The sequence below is a fragment of the Triplophysa rosa genome, linkage group LG1, assembly GCF_024868665.1.
Source record: "Triplophysa rosa linkage group LG1, Trosa_1v2, whole genome shotgun sequence".
Lineage (NCBI taxonomy): Eukaryota > Metazoa > Chordata > Actinopteri > Cypriniformes > Nemacheilidae > Triplophysa > Triplophysa rosa.
In genome coordinates this window covers 12,284,378-12,308,257 of record NC_079890.1, presented here as the reverse complement: position 1 = coordinate 12,308,257, position 23,880 = coordinate 12,284,378, and the positions used below count along the sequence as shown (strand labels likewise).

Below are 23,880 nucleotides of genomic sequence, written 5' to 3'. Positions count from 1 at the left end.
AGAAAATAATCCAAAAAAGTCAATTTACCTTTAAAACTAAAACATTAACATTTAAAATAACATTAAAAAGGCCTCTTTACTATTTTCTCTATAAAGGATACATGTATGCTATGACTGATTTACAGAGATGAATAAGCTTCATACCTCCAGGAAAAGAGAACAGACAAGGATGAATAGATAAGAAACTCGTCCGTACAAACGTATCTATAGAGTGTGGATTTATTACCGGATATCAGTAGTCACTTTATTAAATTCAGATCTTGTGAAAAACCTCTGTGAGATCAGTGTCAACAGCAGGACAGGCTCCATTAACTCAGAATAGTGGCCAAAACATTTGGGTGGAGATTTCCCTCCACGCCATCCTTTAAGAAAATTTAATTTGGACAAAGTGGATAAAAAGAAACAAATATATAAAAATATCAAATGCAAATAACTTCAAGGCCCACAATTACACGCTGCATTACCTAACCACCGGCCTACAGCAGCACTTATTCAACTATAAATAAAACAAGATGACTCCGGGTTGTAGAGGAGTCAAATACATTTTATGATTCATGTAATCTCTCGTGCCATCTCTCATTGTTATTTTGTTATAGGAAAAAGATTGACTAGCCACTTTGTTAGATTAAGACCTGAGGTTTCATCTGCTATTTTTTGAAAAAGTTTATTTTTCCACCTTAAAACAGTACTGCTGTGCAGGAAACAATATTATGTTAAAGGACTAACTCACCCAAAAAATAAAACTCATAATTTACTCACCTATGTCATTCCAAACTCATATGAATAAAACACAAAGGAAGTCATCAACTGTGGTGCTGCTTTGTTTCCAGTTATACAGATTTTTTTTAAACAGATTTGGAACAACACAAGTGTCAGTAAATAATATTCTTTATATTCCACTTTTGGATGAACTACACCTTTAATGTATGACATAACCAAGACTACTAAGTGTGATCTGTTTGTAGATAAAAGAGCAAGGCTGATGGTATAACTAAAAACTAAACGGATGTTAATGTGTCAAAAGGGCTGGCATTCATCACGGTTGGAGCTGTCGTAATGCTGACAAATCTGTTCCTTCTCACACACTCATGCTCGCGCGAACACACATCACACAAAATTCTCATACACTCAGCGGCGTCTATCTCTAGATGTATTGCTACGGCTCAGAGAGCGTCTGCTGCCCCCTGCAGTTTTGGAGTCACCGTCTCTGTTCCCCCTGTAGGCATCTCTCCTCTTTTCTCCCTCTCTACCCCTTTCTCTCTCTCTTTCTTTACCTCTGTCTCTTTCTCCCTCAGCTGAACGACCCACACCACCACCTGCTCCCCCTCCCCCCGTGGCCCCTCCATCTCTTTCACGGACTTTTGCTCTTTCTCTCCGTTCTTCTCGTTTTTTGTCCTCCTCATCCTGGAGTTCTTTCCTCCTCTTCTCTCGTTCCTTTTTGCGCTCGGCACGCTCCAGAGCTCTCTGTGTCACCTGGAAAGAAACGGCAAAGACTTAAAATGAGTAAAAAACATGTGAACAAAAAATGTCTGTCAGTGTATATGAGACATACTGACCTGCTCTTCTGTGAGGGGTAGCCAGTATATACAGGGAGCTACTTTAGTTTTACGGAACAAATCATCAAGGAGTTTTGCAGGAGGCTCCTCTGGTTTATCTAAAGGCGTTGCAATAAACAGACAAATCACGACAAAAGAAACCGGAAGATATGGACTATAAACAGCACTTGACCTACACTCACCTTTTTTCTCAGTTCTTTTCTCTTTGCTCTTCTCTCTCTCTCTGCGTCTGCGGTCCTGTGATCGAGACCTTGTTGTTCCAGCTTTGTCCTCACTCCCGAAATCCTTTACCTTACCCCGATCCCACTCCCGCTCAGAACGAGTCCTCTCTCTCCTTTCCATCGCTCTTTCTCTCTCTGCCAACTGGTCCCTCATGGCTGAAACACCATCTCGGTCTCTTTCTCGTTCCTTTTTCTCGCGGTGTGTGGGCATATGTGGTTTAGGGGCAGCAGGCCGGTTCGGGGTTCCTGAAGCTTGAGGGTCATTTCCATCACCTGCACGGTTACTGGACAAGAGACCTTTATGGAAGTCCAACTAAACACCAGAAAAAAATACATTAAAATGTGAAACAAGCAAAGTTTGACTACAAAAGAACTAGAAATTACATTGTATAAAAGCAAGTGTGACCGGTTTAGAAAAATTGTTAGACCTCATCCTGCTCACAGAAATCCACGCGTAGTACTTTGGGATTACTGGTAGGCCATTTTACACCATGCAGCGCTTCTCGGGTGGCCACCGCTTCCTCTGTAGTCGAGTACTGAGCAAGAAAAACACGGGGATGTTCAAATGTAAAATACTTATAAACAATAGGAGAGAAATTAAAAGAACAAAAATAAATCATACTGTGACATAGCAGTGGGATTTTATCTTGTCGATCCAGAAACCCTCCTCCACCAAGGTACCTGAACGGTTAAACAGCTCCTTCAGCTGACCCAGAGTGAAAGGTCGCACCTACAGAAACAGTTTAAATATCAGCGACACCACCATAACAATCAAGCCTTAGCACAATGTATGCTGTGAAACCATTTGCAGAACCAAAACCAAATTCATACTGGTAAAAAACAGAAAGCATTAGTCCTAAAATCTGCTATCCTGCTTTCCTAATTTTTAGTTAAATACTAAGCAACAAAACGAGCAATGTTTGTGAAAGTGCTTACCAGGTTGCACACGTGTATGATGTTGGAAGTTTGCCCATGAGGAGGAGACAGCTCGCGACTTGGTCGTATGGGGTCGTCGATTGTTATGGACACACCTGATTTCTGCTGACTAATGGACCGCCGCACCAAGGAATCATTGGGAGTGACTGAGAGAAAAAAAATACACTTACATTCTTGCGTAGGAAACCGCAAGCAAAGGATTTCTTATTTTAAACAGTTCAACAGCTATTCTGCATCAGTGATAGTCACCTTTTATGGCATCTCCCACTTCTGTTTCCATAGCAGCATCGGAGGAGCGCTCCTGTTTCCTTGTTTTTTCCTTCTCTCCGCCTGTCCATTTCTCTTCTTCCTCTTCTTCCTCCTCCTTCTCCTCTATTTTTTTCTCCCCATTCTCACGTCCATCAGATGGAACAATCTGGATTACATAATTATTTTACACCCAAATTAGTGAGGCAATATAAGTTATATTTATTAGTAGGGCTGCCAAATGATTAATCACGATTAATCGCATCCAGAATAAAGGTTTGTGTTTACATAATATATATCTGTGTACTGTGCATATTAATTTTGTATTTATAAAGACAAAACATACACATACTTGTCTATATATTTAGGAAATTTTACAAGTATTAATTTATATTTACCAATAATTGAAATTGTAAATAAAAGTTTATTAATTGTTATATTTTATATTTTTCTTAAATATATGCATTTATGTGTATGTGTTTATAAATGCAAAATTTATATGCACAGAACACAGGCATATATTATGTAAACACAAACTTTTATTCTGGATGTTTGACAGCCCTATTTATTAGTTAAGTTCTATTTTAGTTATACAGCTTCCTCTACAACCCTGTTTCTAACATGTAGCTCATTTTCTTAACTACTTGTTCAAAAGTTGCCATAGAACCCTTACCTGTGTCACTGTGCGTCTAATCTTCAGGCCCTGATCATCTTCCAGTTTGTCTACATCATGAAGACCTGCTGAGTCTTCACTAGAGAGCTGGCCCTCGTCTGGGTGCAGTTCAACCACAGCCTCCAGGACAGGCTTGATATCTGGAATTAATGTCTAGAAAAAAGGGTAGCCTGATTATACACCAATTACAGACAACAAACACATTTTATAACTTTGCTTAACGGCAAGCACATATTTGTTACAAGTTATTAAAATTGTTTTAAATTCATTAAAACATTGCTTAGGTAACGTGGGAGAAGCCTTAAAGGACCAGACAGTGAAATCTAGTGGAGAGGCTGCAAATTGCAACCAACAGCTCACTCTGCCCCTCACCCTCCCGTCAAAGCACTACTACGGCTGACACAACATGGCGAATTCCATGCAAGGGGACCCGCGGTGTATGTAGATAGAATCAGCTCATTCTAAGGTCCTAAAAATATAACGCTTCATTATGTAAGGTCATTATACACATCTGAAGACATAGTTATGTATATTATATTGCATTTCTGTTAATGGATCCCCAAATAATTACACACAGCACATTTAATTGATTTACCTTCAGTGACTCAGTGGTGATGCTAATTGATGGCCTCTTGGCAGTGACTGCTGTACTTGAACCCCACCTTCTCTTCCTGTTGGCTCCGCCCACAGACTCAGAAGCATTCTCTGTTTTACCTGATGGGGTGAAAATAATCATTGGTAAAACACAGAGCAACTAAAGAAACTAGGGCAGGAACGAAGTTGACTGCAGTCGCGAAAACCATTTCAAAATTATATTCAGTTTTTTACTACTTATATGTATGTGTTTAGGCAAAATTATATCTTTTGTTTATTCCGTGAACTACTAATGATATTTTTCAAATTTAAAAAAAGATACTGTTTCTATTAGGGATGTGCACGAATGTTCGATCCACAATAACTATTCGAATATTAAAATTGCTATTTGAATATTCGTATTTTTCATAAGAATGAAACTGCGTTAAGTTACCACTACAGAAGACCTTAAAGGGCTCGGCATACTACATTCGAAATCGAAAAACGACAGTCTGTGACCTGATTTCGAACAAATCTGGTCCAAACGACAACTTGTTTCACTAGTTCGCCGCAGCAAACCAAACAGAACTCTCCGGGAAAGTTTGTGTTGGCCGGTAAACACCCACAAGCCACCATTGGTCCATGGCCATTACGTAATAGGTGGGTGTGTTATGTAGTACCGCCTGGTCTGTGGGAAATAACGCGTCATTTTATTTGCATACGTCATGTAAACCCCGCCTCCAGAAACAAAGGGGTGTTGGATTGTTCGAAAACACTATACAGTCTCAACGTTTTCGAGCTTCGTTTTACCACCAAACGCAGAACGAAAGCGCAATTCGCCTGGACTATGCAGAGCCTTTAAGAGTTGTCACGTCTTATACAACGCTTCTTCTGTAATGATTTTATAATATACAGAAAATATAAAAAATCATTTGTATGTGATCCTAAATCTTTGTTCACTCAGATCGCAAGCTAGTTTAAATATTTTAAGTTTACACACCGGATGCCCGGATCACGTTTTATGCTCGGCTCACATCACCATATTAAAATGTTTCAAAACTGGTGGGCCACAGAATTCATTAACATTACTTACATTAGGTATAAAAATATCAACGTAATATTAAATGATTAACAATAATTTATTTATTAACATAACTTGTTTGGAGCGGTTGTTCTTAGTAAATTCATATTTGTTCGTTAAAAATATATGAAGTAATGCTAATTTTAACAACTTGAAACATGAAAATGTACATTTCACTGAAACTGGATGAATTTGGCCTTCAATATATACAAAGAGGTCTGCACATCCAAGCAACCCAGATTGGGCTCAGGTGCCGGACAACAAAAAAGGATAAATCACAAAAGAAAGAAAATTGATTGTCTGCATATAATATAATATGCTTCAAAGTTTATTTGAATAGCGCAACGTTTCGACCGTCAGGTCTTCATCAGGCACAATAGCATTGTGGCTTACAAATCCCCTTTAAATAGGATCAGGTGTTAGCCGTAATTAAGCACAAGAAAAAAACACATTACAGCAAGAAAATTATATAAATCTCAATATAAATGACACCCAATGTACACATCAAATACACACCAAACAACATTAAAAGATCATCAGAAAAACATCATAATCCCCATTATAAAAAGGCTTAATATCAAACTCATCATTCAAGCCTAATGGTGACAAAGTATTTAGAGTGTAAATCCAATGACATTCTCTTTGTAATAATTTTCTCTCATAATCACCACCTCTTACTGCAGGGCTAGTCAACTGGCGGCCCGCCAATCATCTTTTCCTGGCCCGCCTTAACATTTCAAATAAGTGGCGAGACTTTAAGAACGGTGTGCCCAAAATGCTGCTACATTCAATACGAAAGTAATTCCCGCGGCTCATAATGATTTACGTCTTACAAAGCGATTTGATCGGTCAGTCCGAGAAACTTAATGTTATTTACAACGTTATAATCAACAATGCATTGCACAGCCACAGGCAATCGGTTTGCGCACGCGATAGGTCGCGTTCGAAAACGAGTTTAGTGCCCTTGAAAGTAGGCTAACTGTAGGAAGGGTACACCACGTGAATGGTTGTCTCAGATAAGGGGGAAACGGTGTTGTTTTTATAACTGCATTCATTATGTATAACGGCTATATTTACAAAAAACAGCTGTTCATCTCCGCCAGAACTCGCACTACAAAGGATCTGCCCTATAAGTGCGTGGGGCGCATGAATGCGATTGGAATTCACCAGAAGATGTGATAATAGAGTTCAGTTTCTTGCACAGATCAATTGACTCGCTTTATAAGACGCTAATTTAACGTCACAAAGGGCAGGGATTACTTTTGTGTTGAATGTATTTGCGTTTTTTACTTTTATTTACTTTTATTGATTTAACTTTAATTAATTCAACCAAATATCTTCAGAAATATCTTCTTGAAAAAACAATGCCACCCACATCTCGATGTACTGGAGGACTGTGGGTGAGTAAATTAGTAGCAATTTTTGGGTAAAGTAACACATTAAGGAATATAAAATACAATTAAAAAGACAATATCCCTTTTAATTTAATATCATGAAAAGGCACAAATACTGGATGCAATATTTGTGTGCATGTTTTAATCATGGCCTATAAGTAACAGCAACAAAAACAGTATAAAAGGAACAAAACGCAATAAATAACAGAAGAAATGAGAATATGGTAAAAAAAACTGGCCCGCATCCTATTTATACTTTTGGAGTCTGGCCCTCAAAGAAAAGTAGTTGAAGACCCCTGTCTTAGTGGTTTTGTGACTTTCTCAATACCCATGTATTGTAAAGCACTGATATTAGACTGGCTGATTTAAAATGAGACGCTACCGGACTTCGCACATCACCAGTTCTAATATTGCTACGGTGTTCACAAATATGGGTACGTAACGGTCTAGAAGTTTTTCCTACATACACAAGACCACATCCACCTCCACGTCTGACAAGGAGCAACCAGGGGACACGATTATGAACTTTTCAGACAAGTCTTTGTCAACATCCTGTATCTCTGCTTTGCGCAAAGGGCTTTCTTTTATACCTGATACCTGGGACAATGATTGATTTTCAAAAGTTATTTAGGACATTAAGACTTAAGGAATTGTTTAGCCCTTATGAACGTCCGTCTGTACTCACTGATGTGCCGCCCGCTATCAGACAGGGCAGTGTTTTGCCGTCAATGACTACTCATGACATCACTATTAAACAACCATTGTCACGTCTTCCCTTTAAGAGGAGGTCGACCTTTATTCCACCTCAGAATAGAAATTCATCTTTGATTCATCGTATTGTAGACTTGTGGAATTTGATGTTGAAAACTTGCTTGGGAATAAGAGGCAATACAATTCTATAATAATTTGTCACAAGCAGAAAGGGATGCCTTATTTGATTTGAAAAAAGATGGCACCGTAGCGGTATGTCCTGCAGACAAGGGTGGTGGCTATTGTACTTCAACGTGCTTCAGATTATGAAATAGAAATTCGTAAACAATTGGATGATCATGTGTTTTATGAACGTTTATCTGGTGATCCTACTAATAAGTTAAAAATGAGTATTCACTCTAAATTGTTGTCACACTTTGAAAAGGGTGAGCTTAACAAAAATGAATATGAATTTCTTAAAGTTGAGTTTCCAGTTACACCAATTCTTTACACACTACCTAAGGTTCACAAGGGATTAGATACTCCTTTATAAGGTCGTCCTATTGTGAGCGGAATTGGGAGTCTCACAGAGAATAGATCCTCTTTTGTGGATTATTTTATTAAACCATTTGTACCAATGTTGTCATCTTATGTAAGAGACTATGGATTTTATTGAGTCATTACTTAATATTGATTTTCCTCTTGATGATGTTCTTCTCACTACCTTTGATGTACGGAGCTTATACACCAATATTCCCCACACTGGAGGTTTGTTTGCTCTAAAAAAATGTCTTACTCAAAGAATGGGGGCTGTAAAGCCTAGCACTGAATGATTATTGGATCTAGCTGATATTGTCCTGACTAATAACTATTTTCGTTTTCAAGATGATTTCTTTCTGCAAGTAAAAGGAACCGCTATGGGTAGCAAAATGGCACCTAATTATGCTTGTTTGTATATGGGAGTCTTTGAAAATGAGTTTGTATTAAATGAGACAAATCCCTTTTTTCCTAAGATCTTGTTTTATAGACGGTATATTGATGACATTTTTATCATAACTAAGGCTACTCCTACAGAGTTAATTTCTTTTTTGGACTTAATCATTCGCGGACTGAACATGTCAGCTTCACTATGGAATGTGACACTACCAGCATTAGTTTTCTTGATGTTAAGAGTGTATATATGTGATGAAAAACTTCATACTGATTTGTATCGAAAACCTACTGATCGAAATACAATTTTAAGAGGTGATAGCTTTCATCCTAGACCTTTAATAAAGAGTTTACCTATTAGCCAGTTTAAGCGTGCACGCAGAACTTGCAGTACAGATGAGTCTTACTCCCAGCAATCTACTGTTTTAACAGAGAGATTTTTGAATCATGGCTATCGAAAAGAATGGATTGATAATGCCAAAAAGAAGTTTGATAACATCTCAGATACTAAGCCTGCGAGAGAAAAGTAATAATAAAACACAGCAGTCCGACTCTCCTTTTTGCATTGTAAAGTACTCAGCACTTGGTGCCGAGTTTCGTCATGTTCTTAACAAACATTGGCACATCGTACGCACTGATCCTAAGTTATCTCGGATATTTCCCAGTGGTCCAAAATTGGTTTTCAAACGTCAAAATAATCTTCGTGATGTGTTGGTAAAACCAGATTTCCATTCAAATAAGGTACAGGGCACCTACTCTTCCCTCAGGAAATTATAAATGTGGCAATTGCGCTCAATGCACTTTCAAATATAAGTCTAAATCCTTCAGTCACCCGCCGTAACATTTTAATACGTGGTACTATTACCTGTTCCTCTACGCATGTTATTTATCTTATTCGTTGTCCCTGTGGTCTTGCGTATGTAGGAAAAACTTCTAGACCGTTACGTACCCATATTTGTGAACACCGTAGCAATATTAGAACTGGTGATATGCGAAGTCCGGTAGAGTCTCATTTTAAATCAGCCTGTCTAATATCAGTGCTTTACAATACATAGGTATTGAGAAAGTCACAAAACCACTAAGAGGTGGTGATTATGAGAGAAAATTATTACAAAGAGAATGTCATTGGATTTACACTCTAAATACTTTGTCACCATTAGGCTTGAATGATGAGTTTGATATTAAGCCTTTTTTTATAATGGGGATTATGATGTTTTTCTGATGATCTTTTAATGTTGTTTGGTGTGTATTTGATGTGTACATTGGGCGTCATTTATATTGAGATTTATATAATTTTCTTGCTGTAATGTGTTTTTTTTTCTTGTGCTTAATTACGGCTAACACCTGATCCTATTTAAAGGGGATTTGTAAGCCACAATGCTATTGTGCCTGATGAAGACCTGACGGTCGAAACGTTGCGCTATTCAAATAAACTTTGAAGCATATTATATCAGAGTGCGGACAACACATTTCTTTCTTTAATTAATTTGGCCTGAACATAAGACTGGCACTGGACTGATTTTCCTTCTAGGAGTTCAAATAAGGTCGTCGCCTGCAAGTTACATCCTGTAAAGAAATTTGCACGGATGCTTTTTTGTTTGTTTTAAAACACGCTGTAATTCCTTACCTTAGTTGAAATAAATAGGCCTGTCCTATTTATTGATGCAAATGCAATGCAAAGCTAAAAAAGACAGACACTGACCGTGAACGACAAAGAAAACAATATTTATATGCGGTGCAGATCAGCAGGAAATATCCTCCTCAGATGACGGTCTCGTGATAAACAGGGAAACAAGCACTATGGCTCCGTCGTTGTTGCGGGGTATTTTTTAGGATTTTAACAGTCAGCATGGAGGTATCAAGCCAGTTTACTTTATTTATTATCAACATTATAAACAATAAAGCCAGATTTTCTTGTCAGATCTGGGTTTGGTTACCGAGAGTTAGAGAAGAGCAGCGCGTTTTCTCCGCTGTCGCTTGTTAACCGTCGGCTTGTTGAACAGACTTTCTGAGTAAAATTGACCTATATGCTTGTTTTCTTATCAAGAACATGTAAAACAAACTAAAGATAACCATATATCACAAACTGTCAATATACAGTCGTTATGTTTTGTCTGTTTTCTTTTTCGTATTATATGGTTCCGTGCAGGTTTAAATGCAGTTTAACTTTTTTTCAACATTAGAAAAGCTATATACAGGATATATTAATGTGTTATGAATATTTAATGATAATTATAAGCTTGATAAGAAATTGTGACTAAATAAAAACATAACAAATTACGCCATTATTAACTTAATTTAAATTCAAATATTAGGTTTTTTATGAGCTCAAATATTTGAATATGAAATTATTGAAAAATGCCCATCCCTAGTTTCTATTTGCAGATAACTGGAGAAACTCTGTATTTTTTCAGACCTTAAATTTAGCAAAGAAAACAAGTTCACATTCACTTTTAAACAATACAACAGTAATATTTGTACATAGAAAAAGCAATACATTTATTTTGTGATAACCCTGATTTCTATCACACTTTTCAGGTGTCTTGTCATGCTTGTCAGTCTTTCACATTGACTTTGTCACTTCTGAGGTTTGATTATGTTGAAACTCAACAGACATTGAACTGCAATGGCCACAACACATCTAGAAATGCTGATTTGAAATGACAACTTGTAATGCTGACTATGGCACAGTGTACCATTTACTATCATCCAAAACCAATTCAGAACTACCATAAACTTCTGGCACCAGCTCCTATCAGTGGACAAGGGCACAAAAACCTACTTATTTAAAAATATACGTACCGCTCAGTGAGATCTTGCGGGCAGCAATCAATTTCGCAGGAGAGCTCTGAAATAAAATAGAAAGGAGGAGAAACAAGATCCCAGTGGATGTGTAGGGAAAGAGACAGACACGACAAAAGAGACACATTGGGAAAAGAAGGGGGAATGAGAAAAAGGAGAGGGGAAGAACAAATGCACAGCTATAAGTTACCAATAATATTCAGTTGCTTAGACAGACAGTGGTTCAGAGAGACCCACCCTTACTACACACTTTTGCTGGAATTAAATGTCCCTCACATAGCTGCCATTCTCCTTTGTATTTAAAGGGATACTTCACCCGAAAATGAAAATTCTGCCATCATTTACTCACCTTCTATTTGTTCCAAATCTGTATACATTTCTTGGTTCTGATGAACACAGAGATACAACACAAGATATTTGGAAGAATACTTATAACCAGACAGACTTTGTCCCCCATTGACTGCCATAGTAGGAAAAAATACTTTATCATTTTCTTTGAGACATTTTGAAGAATGTAGGACAGCAAACAGTTCTGGGGCACTTTTGACTACCATTGTCATTTTTTCTACTATGGAATACTATCCTTCTCTGTGCTCATCAGAACAAAGAAATGTATACAGATTTGGAACAACTTGAAGGTGAGTAAATGATGACAGATGTGTCATTTTTGGGTGAAGTATCCCTTTAACTATAAATCTGGCTAACACATGCTTGACCATTTATCTACTTTACTAAACCAGCTATAAAACATGACTACTACACCTTGTCAACCAATCTTAAATCACTATCATTTGACACTAGTAATTAATTAAATAAAACAAACTAACACTCTGAAACCTCAACTTTAAAACACCTTTCCATGTTAAGTTAATAAAAACATATACATCTTGGGAAAAAGGGTTTTCCTGGTACCATTGACACCTGATTCCTCCCTGGCTTGGCTATGGCCCAACCGTACAGCACTGTATCTAGGCAACAAAGGTCCAATCAGAGGAGGCTGAGTAGCGTGGGTGATATGCGATCACAATTGAGTGTGCTGATTGGCCGGCTGACAGGAACTGCTCTTTTCTGCTGCATGTTTTATGGCATTTTGTTGATGGCATTAGATATCGCTGGTCAAAGTTTAAAGTCTTTAAAGTGTTTCTTGAGTGTTGTATGAGCAGCGAAAGTCTTTGGCACACAACAGATGATGGCTTTATAACACTGCAGGTATCTCTGGTGTCCACCCTGAATGGGGTGACTTCACATAACCAAAAAATAAAAACGAGTCCCATTTTAATGTCCACAAATTCTGGTTACAGTCTTGTTCAGGATAATGAAGTGTTTCTTCAAATCCTTTGTAGACATTTACCAACTGTGTGGCAAACACAAAACAGATCATGTTGGTAACAACGGTTTCTTTTTGGGCATTTTGCAAATGTTCTCAAATTGGGCTGTTATGGTGCCGTTCACAAGCTCATGTGGATGTTTGGGTTGATGGTAGCAGTTGCAGCAATGTTGCTTTGATTAAAGTTGAGCTTATGGTTCTTTAAAATGAGAAAGTCCAAAAAGTTGACCATTTAGGATGATATCCTTTCAAAATAATGCACTGCGTGATATTAATGGCTGCTGGCAAACTTCAGCCAAATGATGGGACCCAAAAATATCAAGAAAAATGCCTAATAATCCAGCGGTTAGTCCATAACCCTTGTTTATCAGCTCAGACTGGTAAAAGCATGAGTTCAGTTCACAAGCATGTGATAAAACAGCAGACGGCTGTGTAATGAGTCCATTTAGATATCAGTTCATTCAAGTCTTTAAGTGAGGGCAAAAATAGCAGAAGGCGTCGAGACACTTTAACAGCTGCGTGCACATCCTGTTGACAGGAGAAGTCCATCTTGTGCTTGTGTTGCTAGCATAAACTCTCAGAAAATGTCTTTGTTAAGAGAGACATGTAGTGCACAACATGACTGATGCCTTGCCCATTTCACCAGCTCTTTTGATTCTTTCAAGCAGTCCAATCAGGAGGCCACATCAGTTTTGTATGATGAGACGCAGTGGCCAATGATCCGGCAGGCTCCGTCAGGCTAAAGTGTGCAGTGGCGACTCTGGGGGGCCTAACTCAGGTACAGCCGAGACGCTTGGGCATAGCGGGGCAGGTGATGGAGGTGGAAGAGGAGAAGAGGTGGTGGCAGTATGCAGGTACCAGTATGAGCAATGGAAGAGGGGAGGGCACCTTTACAACAAAGCAATCAACGGGATTTTAAACCACAAAACAGTCATACTACCAGATCCACAGATAAAGAAAGAAAACAAAAGAGAGAGAACAGAGTGGGAGAAAGAGATAAAGGGGGAGAAAAGAAAAGGGAGGAATAGAGTCTACAGCTTACGGCTCTAACTACATTTGGTCAGGGGTTATTATACATCTTTCAGGAAAATAAAATTTGCTCTTACATAGACTCGTTGTGCTTAACTATAAAAGCTGATAATCGGATGAGCAGAAACTGTGACTGCAGATGATTCGGATTCTATATAGATAGTGCAGCTTCTTTATGATGGCATTGTAATCAAAATGATGCAAAGCTACAAATTAATATAGTCCTGCTTAGGCTGATTTAACCCTGTCCAATTTTGTGGGTGATTTACACAGGCTGGTCTAGGACAACATTCTAGTATTCAAACTGCTCAAGTAAAGAATACTGACACATTTGGATTGTTAATTTCAAGGAATTAGTTCACCCAAAAATGAAAATTCTGTCTTCATTTACTCACCCTTGAGATGTTCCATATCTGTATAAATTTCTTAGCTCTGATGAACACAGAGAAAGATATTTCGAAGAATGCTTGTAACCAAACAGTTTTTGGCCACCATTGACTACAATAGTAGGAAAAATGTATTTTTCTTTTAAACATAAAAGATATTTTGACTACTATTGTAATTACTCTACTATGGTGGTCATTGACTTTGTTTACATGCACCCTCATAATGCGATAAAAAAATATTTTTGCAATACTGGGATTACACTTTACCTCATGTAAACGCAATCATTAAATTTAAATGATGTGATTAAGCTCATAATCGCAGTAAACATAATCAAAGTAACAAGTGGTGTACGCCAGTTTTAATCACAATATGAAGGCATGTTAACACCTTAATTGCATTTATGCTGCTCTGATCAAGGTGCGCATGTGCTTCTGTCACGCACCTCAAGCGCAAATTCATTGTAAACATGACGGTCTTTACCATCAACAACATGTTGTCAGCAGTCTCTGCTCCTTACCTTCATACAGAAACAGCGCGAACGCGATGACAGCATACATCAACGTTGCTGAGACATCTTCCATCATATTTCTATATTCATCACGGCGCCGAATAACCATAAAATACATCCACATAACTGTGTTTTGCATTTGACGCGAATATATTAAAACTACAGTCAGTAACACACACCTACTGTATCTAAGATCATCGTTTGTTTTGTGTATTATAGCAAATAATTAGACTAATAAAACTTCCAAGTAAACGGGAGCAAAGAGGTGTTCTCATCTCATGTAAACATGTTAAGTCCTTATTCTGATTATTGGAAATAATCGCATTATTGATGCGCATGTAAAAGTAGTCAATGATGTCCCAGAAATGTCAGTTGCTAATATTTATCAAAATATCTTTCTCCGTGTTTATAAGAATACAGATTTGGAACAACTCGAGGGTGAGTAATTCATGACAGAATTTTAATTTTTGGGTGAACTGTTCCCTTAAGTTGTTAAAGGTATCCTGATTCATCTCAGTGTGATCTTTGTCACTACAGAGGAACATTGTAATGTTTTAAACTGCCCTTCAGTACACACTCATTAAAACACAATGACCTCAACAGCATGTCGTTCTACGCTTTATTAATCATACAAATTCCTTAGGCACTGCTGCTATAAATTGATAGGAGGTAAGGGAAAGTAGAGACAAAAAAACAGTAGAGAGACCCAAACTAATACCCGACTGTGAACTAAATAAGAAAAGATAAGACAATCTATGTTCACTTACACCTGCTAAGAAGTTCAGGTATGGTTCAGCAAAACCTGCCTCTCAAAAAGAGTTTTACCCTCTCCCCTTTTCAGAATTACTGTTTCCACTGGTCTTTTCCAAGGCCTTCTTACCTTCTCTGGACGAGGGTCGCTTGCATCTGCCTCCTGGTGGTCAGGCTGCTGCATAGCACTCTCTGAGTCCGAGCGGCCCTCCAGTTCCATGGTAACTTGGCCTGCAGGCTCAGAGAGAGTTTCCTGTTTGATCTCCCTGAAGAGAAAGAGTCAAGAAAGCAGGAGAGCGACAGAAAGAGTGAGGGCTAGCTTTCACTTTACCTATAAACAACAATCCAGCTAAATTACACTCACTGCCATACACAAACCATATGACATCCTTATCCAGGGTCAGAAAACATTGGAAAGGAACAAATGGACAACATGCATAAAATCGATCTACTAAAATCATGATCAATAATTCATCCATGACCTTCATCATTAGATCTTGCATCACCTTCTACCAAGAGTAATAATTGTCACGTCTCAAAAGAGTTACACATAAATAACAATGCTCAGACTTGTCTTTGTTTGCAAATATCTACATTAGTTTCATCGACAGTGTTGCATGCAATAAACCACTGACAGGGGAATAATTCACCCAAGCTCACGACATAGGGGATTTGATTCAATCCAACATCTCCCTTACACAAATACACCCCGCGCGCAGCACACCTTCACACTGTAATCACCTGAGGCACAGAAGCCCAGATGATGGTAGATGAGGCAAGGCTTCCCCCCTTTGCATTAATGCAGTCAACACATTCTGAGGGGAAGGGGCGGCAGCCAAATCCCCCAGAATAATTAACAATTACACATGAATGCAAAGCTGACAACCACCAAGAGGAAAACCTGAAAGACAGCCTCAAACTGAACTGCACCGGTCTCAGTTCATTTTCAGTGCATTAAGACTGACAAACAATTCATGAATAGCAAACTAAGCATATAAACATTTCCATTTTCCAACAGTCTTTGGTTCCAAGCTTGACGTTTTAAAACACACTTCTATGTCTTTTTTCTCATCGCTGTCATTACTCGTCAGGCTTCCTTCAATTTTCGGCTGGGGACATGAGCCATTATTTTGTTATTAGGGCTGTACAACCCTCTAATGCAAATTAATTTTATTAGCACTCAAATCTAGTAATTTCTGGATAACTCATTTTTTTCCTGGGCAGACTATTCATTTCAGCAACAGGTAACGTTAACAACGCTAAACAGTTTACATGATTTGCAATGTAGGCGACAAGCAAGCTGTGTTAACATTGTTTTATTCATAAGGTTGAACCTGCATCGTTTTTAAAACGCATGCGATCATGACCATGGACATCTCCATTACTAATGTATCGCTACATGCGCCTCTCGTGATTAAAACGTACTACATCCATTGTTGAATTTAACGTGGCTGAAAAAGAATCCCCCCTCCACAGCATGTTATGTATTTCAATTGGGTTGAAAAACCGAGCAAGAAAACATTTTCGGACCTCATCGGCGGATGTGATCGTGTGACCGCTCGACTGAATACGAATCATGATGCCGTGTAGGTAGAAACCCACTGGGTTTTGAGACGCCGCAAACCCTTTCCACAGATTATCCGATGAAACGAAATAGCACCTGCCATTCATCAAATATACTATACAGACCACCCTGCAAACACAACCGTTGTACTGATTAAGATAGAGAGATAAATGTCTATCAACTCAACGCCCGAGGGTATTTCTAGAAACCCGCTCTCTTTATCTCAACCTTACCCGTTTTTGTTGCCGTCCGACAGCATAATGTCAAGCTTTTACGGGAAACTCGACGGGCGAATATATACTGGTTCTGTCAGTGACGGATTCGTAAATAGAAACGCGAGAAGTGGGCGCGTTGCAAGACTGTTGTTTCTCCTGTGCAATGCGTCGATACAGTCACGGTGGCGCTCACAGAGCAGCCATATTGAGCAGCGCTGGGGGGAAGTGTGAGCAGAGTGCGAGCAGGACCCCACCTCCAAGGCCACGCCGGTTGAGAGGCTGTCATATAGAACGCCTGAATAAAAATACATCCGCCCTCAACATTTCTCCAAAAACGTCTCTTATACGCAATTAAGATGATTTAAAGCATACTACACTGTATCATTCCAAAAACAGCAATAATCAAAATGTCTAGGTGCACTGAATCTTACACGATAACACACAATGGGTATTTCCCAAACGGCATTTATGCGCTTTGGAAGCGAAGGGGACGACATTTGTAGGGGCGTTCCAAACTAAAGTGTAACGTTACACCTGAATCCCTTCGCGAAGACCCTTTTTGTCAGTGATCACTATGATTTCGTAGATTTAAGATGGTTAAAATAGAGTATAAGATCATTTAGTTTATAGGGAAGTCTGTTTAATATGTTTAATAATAGCTACTATCATATATTTCCTTTTTAAATACCAAGCAGAGTGAAAAAACAAGGTTACCTTGCCGTTGTCAAGGTAACATTTGGCCAGTCATTCCGTTTGTGAAGGGAGAAAGTAATGCCCTACACGCTTCAAACAGTTCACTTCAAGGGCTCATCCCTTCGAAGGGAGTAGGGCATAGGGATGCTCACTTCCGTTTGGAAAATACATAGTGTAAAACCTCACATACATCATGACCTAATATACTTATAAATCTGCATGTAACATTAACCAATATTTACATTATTGTAAATAGAGATACTTATTATCCATATGTGTGATTCTTTTAAACCCGAAATTAGCTGTGTGTCCCGTTCAAACGGCCACTGGCAGAAACATGTCAGAACTACCATCTGCATATGGTCTGGTGAGAAGCACTAAATGAGGGCAAATGGGCAATCTCACTAAACTATGCATGACAACAGGCTGTTGAGTTTGAGCTCATACATTTCTAATGTGTTTAGTATATTTCTGTGATTCCAGAAAGAAATGCGAAGACAATACAGTCGTTATGAAAACCATTCAGATCTGAATAGACGTTAGAAATGCATGTAAGTGGGGTTTGGCATATTTAAATCCTTAAAACAAATACGTTCAAAATACCGAGATAAGAACAGAAACCATTACTTTATGACACAACCAGCACCAAGACTAAAACAGAGCATAAGAAAAAGCTCAAAAGTAATTTTATTTTGTTTACAGTTCATTAAGCTTATAAAAATATGCTGAAATCTGTTTTGACATATTGAAAGCATTTTGTTTGTGGGTTTGAACATATGTAACACCCGTTTCATACTGCACGCGTCAGCAGCGCGTATTTTTTTCGGCGCACATGCTAACAGATGAGAGCATTCATACCGCACGTGTAAGCAGCGCGTGCTCGCGGAGCAGAAGCGGCACGTAAGCAGCACTGCAGCGATCATTTCGGCGCCGAGTCTATTTTTGCTGCGCTGCTCACGCTCAATTAAAGCAACAGTGCATACTTTACGGTCAAAATACACATGGATTGACAGGAAAAAGTAACATTTTTACATTTAAAGCATGTAAGTGGTGTCTAATGTGTTTTTAACAGTCGCCATGCGTTTCAAAAACTTTTGCCAGGCGTTTTTTTGGCCTAAACCACAACAGCACATTTAAAGGATTTATAATACAAGTATATCTTAAATGTTATGCTTATATTGCATATGAAGGAGTGGAAAACGATTGCATTACGCTGTCAGTGTACTGTCTGAAACACACTGTGTTTCAGACATCTACATAGACATCATGTTATTTGCTTATATTGTGTACATGTGAGAGAAAAGCCATTGCATCACTCTCCTATTGTGAGTTAACCCTTTAGTGACTTTGTATCATTCAAAGCACGATGGCTTTTTATTTATAACTTGCACTACGTAGATCTAAAAGAGCATGAAACAGGCGGATATAACAAATCATAGTTATGCAATCTACTTAAAAAGCGCTTTGATTAAGTTCTGGGAGATATTTCGCTCATTGATGTATGTAAATAACGTAATGCGAAATTGCATTGTTGTACCGTGGTTCCCAGGCAGCGCGGTGCATACGCTGCCGGTGTGAAAGAACAATGGGTACACGCTGCTCCCGCTCCGCCTACGCGCTGCTCACACGTGCAGTATGAAACTGTTGTAACACTGTGTATATGAAAGATGCTGCTGACCTGGGAGATTGGGTCTTTTCTTTAATATCTGCTTTTTGTTTCTCTGTCTTCTTATCCTGGTTTAAAACAAACAAAAATAACTTATGAAACATTTACAATATAGTCATCACAAAACAATGTCAATATTTTACTTGTTTTTATACAAAACAAATCTCCTGTGTTTTTCTTCAGATCACACTACATGTGTGAGAAGTTTTGCTCAACTCATTACACCCAGAGAGACCAGATAGTCAAACTGGTGCATCAGTATTAGCATGGCAGGCTCATCATTAGAAAACACAAAAGAAGAGAAAAACCAACAAGAATTATAGGGTGGAGGGTGGACATGTGGATAAGCGATTACACACCTTTTTTTGACTGTGTGGCCTGGATTTCTCACGTGAAGAGCTTGAAGAACAGGAGGATGATGATTCTGAATCAGAGTCAGAAGATGAGTGACTTGATGTTGAGGAGCTTGGTTTGTGAGCGTCTGTTGTTTTTCCTAGTTCACCTTCATCAGATGAAGAGTGTGAAGATGGGACCATTATACTCTCCTCTTTTGCTCTAGGTGACTGTTTCTCTAGTATCTTAACTTCTTTGTTCTCCTCACTGTGTTTTGATTGAGACGTAACTGTATGAGTCTCTGTCTCCATCATAACATCTTCAGAGCAGGTAGGCGCTGTGGTGAGAACTGACACCTGCTCAGGTTTTGAGGGTGACTTAAGTGACTCAGGTGGCGGGACAGCAGAGAAAATTCGTGGTCTTTTAAGTGGAAACATTTTGGATGATTTCATATGGAATGGTGCAGCGGTCTCGTTCACTTTCTCATTTTCTTTCTCTTCACCTCTTTTTTGCTCATTTTTCTCATCCTGAGATTCTGAGATCTTATTCTCCAATTTACGATGAGCATCTTGCTGAACAGAGGACATTGTGGGTACTGATACAGACACATGTGGCCTGTTAAGCTGCTGAGCTGAGATTTGAGGTTCGGTCTGAACATTTGTTCCCATAAGTACTTCAGGTGCTTCTGCTGGTTTGCCACCCTCCTGCTCTTCAACTTCCATTTCCCCTTCTATCCCTACCTTCTGTCCACCACCAAACACACCCTCAGACTCCATTTTGCGTACCAGCAGACTCAGAGGACCAGGTCTTCGTGTGGACAGAGGTTCTGGGCTGCTGGATCTAGAACTGGAGCTGGAATCCTGCCTCTTGAAGGGGGGAGGAGATGGCATGGAGCCGGGCCCCGGAGCAGCACCATCTCCCGGGCCCACTGCTTCATCTTGGTCATGGGGGCTCTGTTTGGGAGTGTCAGGAAGTAGAAAGGAGAGCTCTGGGGGTGGGGATGGAGGAGGAGTGGGTTGGCGGAGCTGCAGAGGAGGCTGAGGGACTGGCTGAGGTTGGGGAGGGATGTGTTGTGGGGGTTGAAGCTTTCGACGGGATCGCTGGGGGCCTGTGGCTGGTGGAGGTTGTACAGGAGGAGCCCGCACACTCTTTTTTGCATTTGAGGAAGGACCCCATTCATAATCGTCGTCGTCACTGTCATTATCCTCTTCCTCATCATCACCATCAGCTTGAACAAAAGCTGCAGCTCTCGCAGAACGGCTAAGCTGCAACACTGACTGGGCAGGACCTGTTTCAACTGGGGCTGTTCCTTCCCTCTCTTGGGAACGAGGCATCATAAGTGGCAGGCCTTGACGCTCGGGTTGTCCAACCACTCGTACAGACAAGGAGGCAACTGCCCGTGGAGGAGAAGGTGTGGCAACTTCCTCATGGCTGGGGAAATTAGAAGGATGTCTGATCCTCCCGGCTTTAGTGTCAGGGGGTTCGTGAGGCAGATGAGAAGGGCTTATATCTAGCCTGTGTGATCCCGTTAAACCAGGGTCCTGAGGCAACCCTCCTCCACGATCCCCACCTCCACCCTCTGCCTGGCTTACAGATAGATGAGAGTGTACAATGCGATGCTGAAAAACAAAGAATGCAATACAGTGAAACCGTATCCCATGGCCAACCATACATATTACAGGGTAAAGAACAAGCAAAAACTTGTCAACTGGAATTTAATTTAGAGGTCAGTGCCAATTACATGGGACAAACAAATTGTGTATTTGCTGATTTGATTTTAAATAAGCTTTAAAGATCGTGTATCATGCAATGTCATGCATTCTGACTTCTTTACACTGTTAAACGTGCTGGCTTTTCATGCTTGACATGGTCAAACGGTAAAAAAACGAGTTGGACGTATGACATAGTATTTCTGACTATTCTAAAACTAAATACTCTTCAAAGATACGATGTATGCAATACTACTGTATAGGCACTCAAGATTAATATGAGATTGGCAGAAACTGCGTGTGATACGCGATCTTTAAACAAAGGTGTATGTACCTTGTCTGACAGACATGAAGTGCTTTCGCTGGTCAACATGTGGTCATCCTCCTCTGGACCAGCAGGACGCTGTATCTCTGAAAGGAACATTGCAAATGTCATCAAACTTAACATTTCTTCTGCTATAAATGCTGTATCAACAACCTAAAAACAAATGTAATTTTGAATCTGAAATTTCAATGAGAACATAAAGTGCATATAGCTCAAAGTCAAAGTCCATACAAATGCACAAGGACGAAAAGAAACAGGTAAACATTCAAGAAGGTGACTGAAAACCTAGTGTTTCCTCAGAGCACACTGCAAGTGTGGGAAGTTCAGTTGAACTCACTTACACCCAGAGAGACACAGTCAGACTCTGGTGCATCAGTATTAGCATGGCGGGATCATCATTGGAAACATTAATGAGCCGTTTTTAAACATCATATATCATTATACAATAGAGGTGCCTGCATATGTTAACACAGATGGTCAGTGTTACAACCTGTGTGTATGTGCAGTTCTTACCATCTGCCTCCGTAGCTTCTCGTGCTTCTCTCTCCAGTCTCTGTCGAAGGAGCTCCTGCTGTTTGGCCAGGTACTGCTTTATAAAGCTGTTCTGACTCATCTCCTCTCCAATCTGAGATACACACAGGAAGAACATACTTAAGCTCTTCATCCCAACTCCCCCCACACAGATGTAATAGATGCTCAGAGGCTATATGGGCTGTATATTGTCAGATAAAAGGCTTGATTTAAACAGATCTATGTGGTTAACCCCAACACTCCATTCGTTTAGATTACAATTCTCGTTAAATTAATCACACAATGAAACATTTTTACAGACTCTACTCACAAGCAGCATATTTTCTTAACTTGTTTAACTGTTGTTATTGATCCACAAATAGAGCACCTGGGCATGTATGAAAAAATCCTCTCACCTGAGAGTTGGGTTGAAGTCCAGCATGATGGGTGGATGTTCGCTGGAGATTCTCCAACATCAGAGCCTTCACAAACACAACAAACAAGCACATTAAAAATAAAGCGACTGTCAAGGTAGTTCAAGGACTGTTTAGACAAACCAGAAAAGCAACACAAACCCTGTTTTCACAAACTCTGCCAAGATGTCCGATTAATCACAGAGATTCAAACCTATTATACGCAACTAACATCATGAAAATAAACTCCAATAGCGCCAACAAATGACTCACCCGTACAGCAAAACATGACCGCTTGCGACTTGGCACTACAGTGTGATTGATATCTGAATGCAGTGTGTTTTTAACAGAGGCGGGAGTGGTATCAGCCTTTCAAAATATTCAGCAGTTAACACATAACGTTACTTCGCAGACGCCCGTGTAAATTGGACAGTTATCCGGTCGTTATGGTAAGTGTCCATAGAAAACAACGGCAATGACCCATATGTCATGTAAATGCAGTTTCAAAAAGAGTAGGGGGGTATGAACGATTTTCATACCCCCCCCAAATTACGCTGTATTCAGAAGCAAATCAATTGCGCGTGTTTTCAAGTGTAAATGTGAAACGGTCGAACTTTATTCACGGGTGAATCTCTGCATTTGCATTCTCAGTTCGTTTTTCCCAAGCAGTTATTTTGTTCTTCATTTAAAATGTGTTTACGGGCGATAAAAATGTTAAACGCAAATCCATCACAAGGCTGACAAGCGCGCCCCCACTACAAACATACCACGCGCGGGCACGACGTAAACTCTAGCGGTTTTGTCATGACAGACTGTTAAGAAAAACTGCATCATTTAAACTATGCCGATATAATGTTAACACCTCGGAAGATAGGGGAACGGAGATGTGCTATGGATATGCAGTAAACATGCGGAATTGTCCACATGTTCTCCACAATCATTCCCGCTTATAAAGCAAATACTTGGCCTGCCTGTCGGCTCCGGCTCAACTTGACAGCACACGGTTGCAACACTTCGTCCTTCGACCAAACTTACCCCTTTCAGTCGTTTAATAAGTGCATTTTTCTGTCCACTTTTGGCGAGACCTCTTTGCTCCAGAGCGGTTTTTAAATCCGCAACACGAAGCGATTGAAGCTGTTTCCCGTCTAACGTAACATCGTCGAGTTCCGCCATTTTGCTTCACTCGAGCGCTCGAACTTCTGGGGTTGTGCACGAGCGCGCTGCGCGTCACCGCTCGCGGATCTCCGGAAGACACACAAGTTGATGTATATTCAGAAGTGGCAGGCATTTCGTTAAAAACGACATTCAAAATGCATGCATTGGAAATAAAGAAAACGATTTAGCGTTAC

At 39.6% G+C, this 23,880-nt stretch overlaps 1 protein-coding gene and 2 non-coding genes across 3 annotated transcripts; all 3 read right to left on the bottom strand.

Annotated features, from left to right (window-relative positions):
• Positions 1-203: 203 nt before the first annotated feature.
• Positions 204-23,740, bottom strand: acin1b (apoptotic chromatin condensation inducer 1b). Its single transcript, XM_057329702.1, has 17 exons — positions 23,567-23,740; positions 22,535-22,600; positions 22,122-22,233; positions 21,618-21,694; positions 19,601-21,193; positions 19,254-19,309; positions 15,234-15,369; positions 11,103-11,148; positions 4,228-4,346; positions 3,633-3,785; positions 2,963-3,128; positions 2,714-2,859; positions 2,400-2,507; positions 2,206-2,313; positions 1,739-2,090; positions 1,557-1,654; positions 204-1,473 (listed from the first exon to the last, which is right to left on the bottom strand). Exons 1-17 carry the CDS (start codon positions 23,702-23,704, stop codon positions 1,129-1,131), a joined length of 3,819 nt encoding a protein of 1,272 aa, XP_057185685.1. The 5' UTR covers positions 23,705-23,740; the 3' UTR covers positions 204-1,128.
• On the bottom strand, positions 19,416-19,528 carry LOC130563284 (small nucleolar RNA U6-53/MBII-28). The gene has a single exon (XR_008964089.1). It is a non-coding gene; the product is annotated as a small nucleolar RNA U6-53/MBII-28 (small nucleolar RNA).
• LOC130563279 (small nucleolar RNA U6-53/MBII-28) lies at positions 21,900-22,012 on the bottom strand. Its single transcript, XR_008964088.1, has one exon. It is a non-coding gene; the product is annotated as a small nucleolar RNA U6-53/MBII-28 (small nucleolar RNA).
• Positions 23,741-23,880: the final 140 nt, after the last annotated feature.

Excerpts from the sequence above, each read along its gene's own strand:
- acin1b (XM_057329702.1), bottom strand. The coding sequence starts at position 23,704 with ATGGCGGAACTCGACGATGTTACGTTAGACGGGAAACAGCTTCAATCG. Across the intron at positions 2,508-2,713 it reads TCATACACGTGTGCAACCTG|GTGCGACCTTTCACTCTGGG; the intron begins GTAAGCACTTTC and ends CTGTTTCTGTAG. Across the intron at positions 2,091-2,205 it reads ATTTCTGTGAGCAGGATGAG|TTGGACTTCCATAAAGGTCT; the intron begins GTCTAACAATTT and ends TCTGGTGTTTAG.